The sequence below is a fragment of the Medicago truncatula genome, chromosome 2 (genome assembly GCF_003473485.1).
Source record: "Medicago truncatula cultivar Jemalong A17 chromosome 2, MtrunA17r5.0-ANR, whole genome shotgun sequence".
NCBI lineage: Eukaryota > Viridiplantae > Streptophyta > Magnoliopsida > Fabales > Fabaceae > Medicago > Medicago truncatula.
Window position 1 is genome coordinate 50,287,485 of NC_053043.1, and position 8,085 is coordinate 50,295,569.

At 33.2% G+C, this 8,085-nt stretch overlaps 1 protein-coding gene across 1 annotated transcript; it reads right to left on the minus strand.

Moving 5' to 3' along the window:
• Positions 1-1,021: 1,021 nt before the first annotated feature.
• Positions 1,022-5,685, minus strand: LOC11430006 (cyclin-A2-4). The gene is made up of 11 exons (XM_003597760.4): positions 5,532-5,685; positions 4,478-4,904; positions 4,202-4,359; positions 3,703-3,795; positions 3,412-3,545; positions 2,296-2,371; positions 2,134-2,210; positions 1,986-2,019; positions 1,741-1,890; positions 1,511-1,645; positions 1,022-1,428 (listed from the first exon to the last, which is right to left on the minus strand). Exons 2-11 carry the CDS (start codon positions 4,854-4,856, stop codon positions 1,375-1,377), a joined length of 1,290 nt encoding a protein of 429 aa, XP_003597808.2. The 5' UTR covers positions 4,857-4,904; positions 5,532-5,685; the 3' UTR covers positions 1,022-1,374.
• Between the last annotated feature and the right edge of the window lie 2,400 nt (positions 5,686-8,085).

Genomic DNA, 8,085 nt, shown 5'->3' on the forward strand with positions numbered 1-8,085 from the left:
AGAAGAAAAGCAAAAAAAAAAAAAAACAAAAAAAAAACATTATTTAATAATATTTGCATTTTTTTAAATGTTTTTAGAAATATACCCTCGGAAAATTTTGTAAAGTATTAACTATATTCACTAATATTAAAAAGATAAACATTAAATAAAAATTTAAAAAAGTGTTTTACGCAATAAACGTACCTTAAAAGTTATGACTTTTATTTATAATAAAAACCTTTTTTTTTGGAACATTTTTTTATATTAATAACCGAAGGCAGTAGTACGTAACATTTTAATACAGAGAAATCTGTACTAATTAATCCCCAACTCATTATATCAAAAAATTAGTTTGACTCAATTTAAAAATGTTAGAGACTAGTTTGATATTATTTTTTGTTGATACTAAATTGGGTTGCGAGAAAATTGTCCAATCAATATTGGTTTTGAAATCTTTTTATAAAAAAGTAAAACTCTAAACACTAGTTTAATGGTGTGATCTCTAAATGTATTTTTAATGTTTAAATTAAAAAAAATGTAATTTTTAATCTCAATTATAGTTCAAGTCATTTTATAAGAATGCATCCAAGAACATGATTTTGAAAACCCAAATAGAGCACAATACCCCGACAAATGATAATATCAGCAAGATTTTTTTTTTCAAGATGTGTCTCTCACAAAATTCTGGTATTTTTGAATAAACCTTTATCCTCTAAACATAACAGGATTTTATGGTGGACTTGAGAAAAATGTGATATCTTTTTCATCAACGATCGATGTTAGTATTTTAGTTGTTAGATTAGTTTTTTTCCTTGTCTGAATTTGAATCTGGGATCTCAAACTGTTTTAACCCTTGGCTTTAAACTGGTTTGAGCTACTCCCCGAAAAAAAAAATGTGATATTCGCCTGTTCAACTTGATAGATTTTTGCTTGGTTTGAAGATAGTTTACTTTAAAATCTATGCATGAGTGTTGAAAACAATATGCCAGTGAAATATTATAGCAAAAAAATTGCAGTTAAATAGAAGATCGGCTAATACTAATAACTATAGAACTCACAGAGGAAGCAACTATATTAGTCTAAGACATCTATCTATTCTCACTGCTTAAACAATTACAACATTTGAATCTGAATGAATCCAAGACATTCTTGGCAAAATGGTTCATTCTGGTGCTTAGTCGATATCAGACAACTAAGTGAGAACCCTAAACAAATAGGTCATAAAATGTATATACAAAAGATATCAAAGAATAGACATACAACTTAAGAATGGTTGGAAGGAAGATTAGATTAGACATGATGAAGTCTCCCTCTGTGACTTGTACAGATCATCATATATCAGTTACAAATTAGGGGTCCCGCCCGTCCCTTGCATTCACGTGTCCATCTTCATCTTCAAAACATTGTTTCAGGTAGTGTTGGTGAAGACAAAACTGCTACACCATGAAACTGCAACAAAAATTCCCATGATGATCATAATGTACAGAACCATGATTTGTGAGGAAACATAAAACCTCTCTTTGTGCCTTACCTTGCTTTGTCGGTATTTTGTACGGATCGCAGGGTAAGGGCAATCATCGCTATTCAGCTGTAGATTTTGTAATGCAAGAACTGTGGCTTTCAAATCGGATGCTTTGTAAGAGGCATAGTGTTCAAGAGTTGGATTCTGCAAAAGAAGTATTCGTATAAATGAAGATCATGATGTTTCCTTTGAGTAATGTAACTTTGTATGGAAGGAAAACATGAAAGATAAACACCAACCCATGGGTGCCTTGACTGATCCAATGTCCATCTTGCGAGAAACACGGCAGATGCAGCAATCATAGAAGGAAAGAAATTTAAGAAACCATAGTTCATCAGTGTTAATTCAGCCAGATAATTTGCCAAGTACTCCAACTCAACGCTAGGTCTCTGCAAGTTTTTCAGTTGGCAAGTGATTAGTCATACTCAATACAAATCTGGCATGTCTTCGAGTAAACAGCATTGCCGCGGATCAAACTTTTCACCTGGTATGAAGCTTGTGCTGCTCGAAGAAATCTCCTAAGAAACCAAGAATGTGCTAAGATAATTGCAAGAGGATCTCCAAATAACACATAAAAGTTCCTTTTCTTTTTAATGAAGACTATTAAAAAAGATGAAAATTCCAAGAAGTACCTGAGAAAATGTTTTGTTGTGGGAGCGGACAGTTGATATGCAGATGACTTCAACACTTGAATCTCCATATTTAGTACCTGTCAGTCACATAATTTATGAATATCTAGGATCCACTAATAACAAAAGTTTCACAACATTTATCATTGAAAGTGTGAGACACACCTCCTCTCTTGTGTATGTGTTGTCCGTCATGACGCAGAAATCTTCAATATGGTTGGCATTAATTTCTTCGTACTTCCTTCAATCATATATGAAAGAAGACAAAAGAATGTTATTAAGTACAAATGTCACACTATAAGAATTTGAATGATATTATGTTTAAACATTATCTTAGTTGCTACATTGTAGAACAAGAAGGAAGAAGCAAATAGAGTTATATGTTGCCAGGGGATGAATAAGATAAATCCATCTTTCTTCAATGACCCTCTCAGGAAATTGTTTGGAGCCCTCCCTCTGATGGCATAGTGAAATTTAACTGTGATGGCTCCTCCATTGGCAGTCATCCTTGTGGTTCCCTTGGAATTGTGTTTAGAGACTCTCATTCTAACTTTCTAGGGGCTATTTCTAGTAACATTGGCCATGCATCTTCTTTAGAAGCTGAGTTCAGTGCCTGCATGTTAGCTATGGAAAAAGCAAAGGAGATGCATCTAATGCATATTTGCTTAGAAACTGATTCTCTCAAGGTTGTCATTGCCTTTAACAAAGGTCTGGGAGTTCCTTGGCAGATGAGAGCAAGATGGCAGAACTGCATGAGCTTTTGTCAAAGCATTTCCTGTTCTTGTGTTCATATCCTTAGGGAAGGCAACAGGGTTGCTGATGCTCTAGCCAAAACATGGACAAGGTCTATCTCTCCACTCCACACAGTGGTGGCCTGCCCCACCTCTTTTCTTATCATCTCTTCTTTTAAGGGGTAGGCTTGGTTTACCATACTCTAGACTTGTTATGACTTGATTTTTTCTTCTCTTTCCCTGTTTGTTTTGGGATCGTTTTAGTTTGTTTTGTTGTTTTGGATTGTTTGTATGAGGTTCAGGCATCACCTGGCTTTTTATTGAATTTCTAGCTTTATCAACAAAAAAAAAAACAAGGATTCTAGTATATTTTCTTCTCAGCGTAAGCATAATGGAATTTTTTGGTATATTGGAAATGATACAGCTACTCCAAAAAAAAAAAAACAATTTCATTTTCATATTGTGAACATCAATACATATGCTCTACCAGAGAATGTGAAACTATGAATGAAAACACAGGCAGTCAACTTCCTTGAATTTGAGAACTTACGAGGCAATTAGCATGCAAGTGATGCCTAGCAGTTGAAGTCTCTTTATTTCAATGGAATTTTTGGAGAGAAACCAATCTATGAGATACACAGTGAGGTAAAGAGTGTTTGCTTGCAAATTGAATTGCTCAGAAACCTGAAAACAAAGTTCAACACAAGCAAATTCGATGTAAATTGTAATATTCATATTTCATCGACTCAATACACATCTAAACATCAAAGTCAGAGGGGAATCAGAAGGAGCAGCTTCACAAACTCAATTTAGTTCATATCGAAAGTCAAGTAATGCAAACCTCTACAAGCCAATCAATCAGTATCGCACGCATGCCTGGAGTTATATCTCGCTGTACCGTTTCCATGAAGTTAGGATGAGGCCTTCTTGACAGCTGAAAAATAAAATGTTTGGCAAACAACACAGCATAAAAGGCAAGATCAAAGAAAAACGGTTGCAGAAAGGTGAAGTATCAAAGCAATGATTCAGTTCAATATATGCTCTTTACTGATTGTTATGCATTTTATAAAGTTCATAACTAAATTAGAGTATTATTGAGTGCATGACACATGAAAAAAATTGAACTCAAAGTTCATCACAGTAAAGGGATAACAAGTATCTAAGAAAATTATCAAGTTGAAAATTTTTCTTAGGGGCTGCAACATCTCAAAATTTTGTTTATATAGCCATTGATAAGAATGGACATTTCTGTTTTTGTATATAATACCATTGGGGATGTTAAAATGAGTCAGTTGAATGCTGAGTATACACAATAATGACAGGGCATTTACAACACAAACCTCGGCAACACGCAAGTTGTCATATATATCAGCGGCATAGAAGCTGCATAGTTGAGGATCTTCAATATCAGCATCTATATTAGGAATATCCGGATCCTTGGGCGCATTCAGAAGTTTGGAATCACTATCTTTCTTAGCTGCATCAGTTTGTGAAGCCGCTGAACCCAAAAATAGCAACACAAAAGTTACATCAACTAATAAAAACAAAAGTGTTTGATATCACAATATGCAGGAAACTCATATTACAAAATTGTTGGACAAAAGTAGAAGAAAAACCTTTAGCTTGAGAAATCAAAGGCTGAGCAGATGGTTCAGATGTCTGGCCACCAATCAGATTTGAAGGTGCATTGTCTTCGAAAGAAACGGATGGAACCTCAGTTGAAACATTGAGTTGATCCGGCTTGGTCAGCTTTGTTTTCTTAGCCTGATAAATGTTAGTGACATCCTCAAGAGCTGCCCTCTTCTTACGCGGAAGGCATGTATCATCAGAGACTGCTCTTTCTGAATTGGCGCCTTGCGGATGCTTTTGACTTTCTTGTGCTACATCCTTCAATGGTGGCAACTGTCCAGTTGCACTTAAAGCAGCAGCTCGTGCGCGAGTTAATCTAACCGGGACCTCTCCAGCTTTCGAACTGACACTCTTATCTTTCTTCATCTCTACAAGATCCAGAAGCAATGGATACAAAATCTTGATGTGAGAATTCTGCAATAAAATAGCCAGTTATGAGCCAAATGAAAGGAATCAAGAAAAGTAGTGTACATTACTTACTACATTAGTAAATGTAAACATAGATTGGATCAATATCAAAGAACCAAAAACAAGAAAATGTAATTAAACAATACATAAAAGACACATCTTTATAATTTTGAATTGATCAACAACCTAACATCCAAGAAACACACTTTCCTTGATGCAATCAACAATCTCCAAATCCATGTCTTGAAATGCACAAACAACAATACAACTTTTATTCAAAATCAAACACCATGCAATTGGCAAACCTTAATCATGCAACAAAAGTATCTAGATGTGAAATTCAAAATTCAGATTACTTTAACTAAACCCATTTTTCTTTCTACATCAGAAACAATCTTCAAATGCAGAACAAGAAACAAAAAGTGCCATTAATGTTCATATAAAAATATTGTAAAAATTACCCATTTGAGAATGTGTATCAAAGATTCAATCTTTATAATTTTCTTCTCTTTTAAGAACAATTTCTCATGGACCCAGATAAAATAATCACAAATCCAAGAAACCCAACAACAAAAAAAGAGTGTTGAAGAAGAATGTGGCATTTGTTAAAGAGATTTGTGCATGAAGAATTACCTGAGCTGAGAATTATGCTGAGAGCTGCTCCACCATTGTTGAAGAAGAGAGATGAAGGGTCACAGTCACAGTCACAGAGAGGAGAGGGGAAGCGGGATGTGGGTTTGGTTCAAAAACAACATTGGAGTAACAAACAAATTAATATATAAAAAATGTTTTTGTTTTAAAGAAAGAAATGATTATTTGACTAGACTTTGAGGTTAGTTTTATGTTGACTAAGTAACGCTTCATTGATTGAGTGTGAGTGAAGACAATGCATCTCAATTTTATTATTAACTAAGTCACGTTTTTAAATTACAGTATGTTTTACACACTTGAATTGTATAAGTCACACCTACCAACCAACTCTTAAAGAGTTAGACTTTCACATCACATATTATGATGAAACAATGTTTGAATTTTAATTAAAAATGTATAAAATTATACATGTTAAACCAATTTTATCGGATTCTCATTTCACTCATTAAATTTAAAATATTAAATGTCAAAAATTATGTATTCTATTTAACCTTAGATGATGCTTCTAAGTTTCAGATATAATATATGTCTCATTCATAGTTTATCAAAAATAGATTATTGTGTATTATGTGAAGGTGTCTTTTTTTGACGTTTTGGATAAGGCTCGTAAAAGGTCAGAAAGGAGACCGGCAACAGTTATGAATTGCATCATCTAAAGACATTGGAGTTTTGATGTCGTTTGCTACTTTAAATAGTGTTTTCATTCGCCAATATTTTAGAGAAGATTTATGATTCCTTCAAAATTGCTTATGTATCACCATTATTCCGTCAATATTTTACGGGTCAAATCTACAAAATGTCTGAAAGGAGACAAACAATAATTATAGACTGTATCATCTAAAAACATTGGAGTTCCGATGTCGCTTGCTACATAACTTAAAATAGTGTTTTCATTCGTCAATATTCTCAGGGAAGAGTCATGATTCTAATTCAAAATTGCACATGTATCACCCTTTTTTTTTGGTTACACATATATCGCCCTTTGATTTTATTGTTGGGATTAAAATCATTTGTCCACTAAGATATACATATAATATCATACCTGAGCTTTCAACCTCCTACAAGTACCATTTTCTTTGAAGGTCATCAATTGATGCAAATCTGAATTCAAAGAAACATTTACCTTAGCCTATTTTCTTCGGTGATTTTTATTGAGTTCACATCACCCTTAACACAAGGCATTTGCCTTAGATGAATATATGTATACCAACCATATTAGTCACAACATGTGCGAAAAAGATATTTAGAGTTGATTGTTCATTGTTTACCAGAGGAGGAGATATCAACGATGGTGGTGGTGTTAAGGTAGCCGTAACAAATGTTCACGGGAAAGCTTACCAAAAGATAAAATCTATCAAAGAAAACTTTTTAAATCCAAGGGTTTTTTATTTTATTTTATTTACTATACATGACTTATCACTCAAGGTGTTTGAGCATTTGTTTGGTGCACTTCTAATAGATCCAAAAATGAAAACTAGCAATTTTAACATGTTTGATTCAACTTCTCAAAATCAATAAAACTTTTAAAAGGATAAATTTGTGAGCATACTCACAACTAGAGCAGTCAAATGAATTGACATGGTCAGACCAGATGCAATAGACCAACACTTATAAATGAATTGAAATGGACTGCCCCGATTACATCGTGGACTATCAAATGTGAGCCTGACCCAAACATGATTGGGCTATGCGACCCGATGAGCCATCCCGAGTCATATACTATTGTTTAAAAAAATGATTAAATGTACAACACAACTATATTTTCACACACATCAAAAAGGATTAATTACACAAAGATTAATTTTTAAATTTAATTTAAATGGACAAGTTTGAAGCCCGATGGGTCAATCCATCCTAGTTCGTTTTCAAATTTAGTCAAGTGGGATGAAAAAAAACCCGAATTATGGGTTAATGGTCTGCCTTGACCCGTTTTTGACAACTCTACTCCTACCATTCATGTTAATAGCATAAAATGACGAAATACATGAACTTATAAATATGACTATATTCAAGTGTTGGAAATACTTATGTTTATGGATATGCAACATTGATGACGTCAAGGTCATTATTAGATCTACATTTGATTAAAGTTTATCTAACAATTTGAATTGAACAAACATCATAAGAAGAAGGGAAAACAAATAAACGACACACAAAAACGACGATCAAAACAATGTCACACTAAGACGATGATAACAAGACGGGAAAACAAATAAGCGATACACAAAGACAACGATCAAAACAATGTCACATACTAAGACGACGAAATCATGAATGGAAGAACTAAATCCATGTGAAAATCACTTATTTAAATAAAAAGAAAATAGAAAATGATCTAGAGGGGTGGTATGTTGTATTTTTTTTTTACAAGAGTTTATATATTGCATTATTCTCTTGCTTGTTGGTTTATAATTTTCTAAAATGATCCTTTTTAATTTAATTTAACCTATATTTTTACTACCACTTATTAATTAAATATGATCAATCATTTTCATTCCATAATATTAATATTTAATAATTTTTATGTTACAATTTA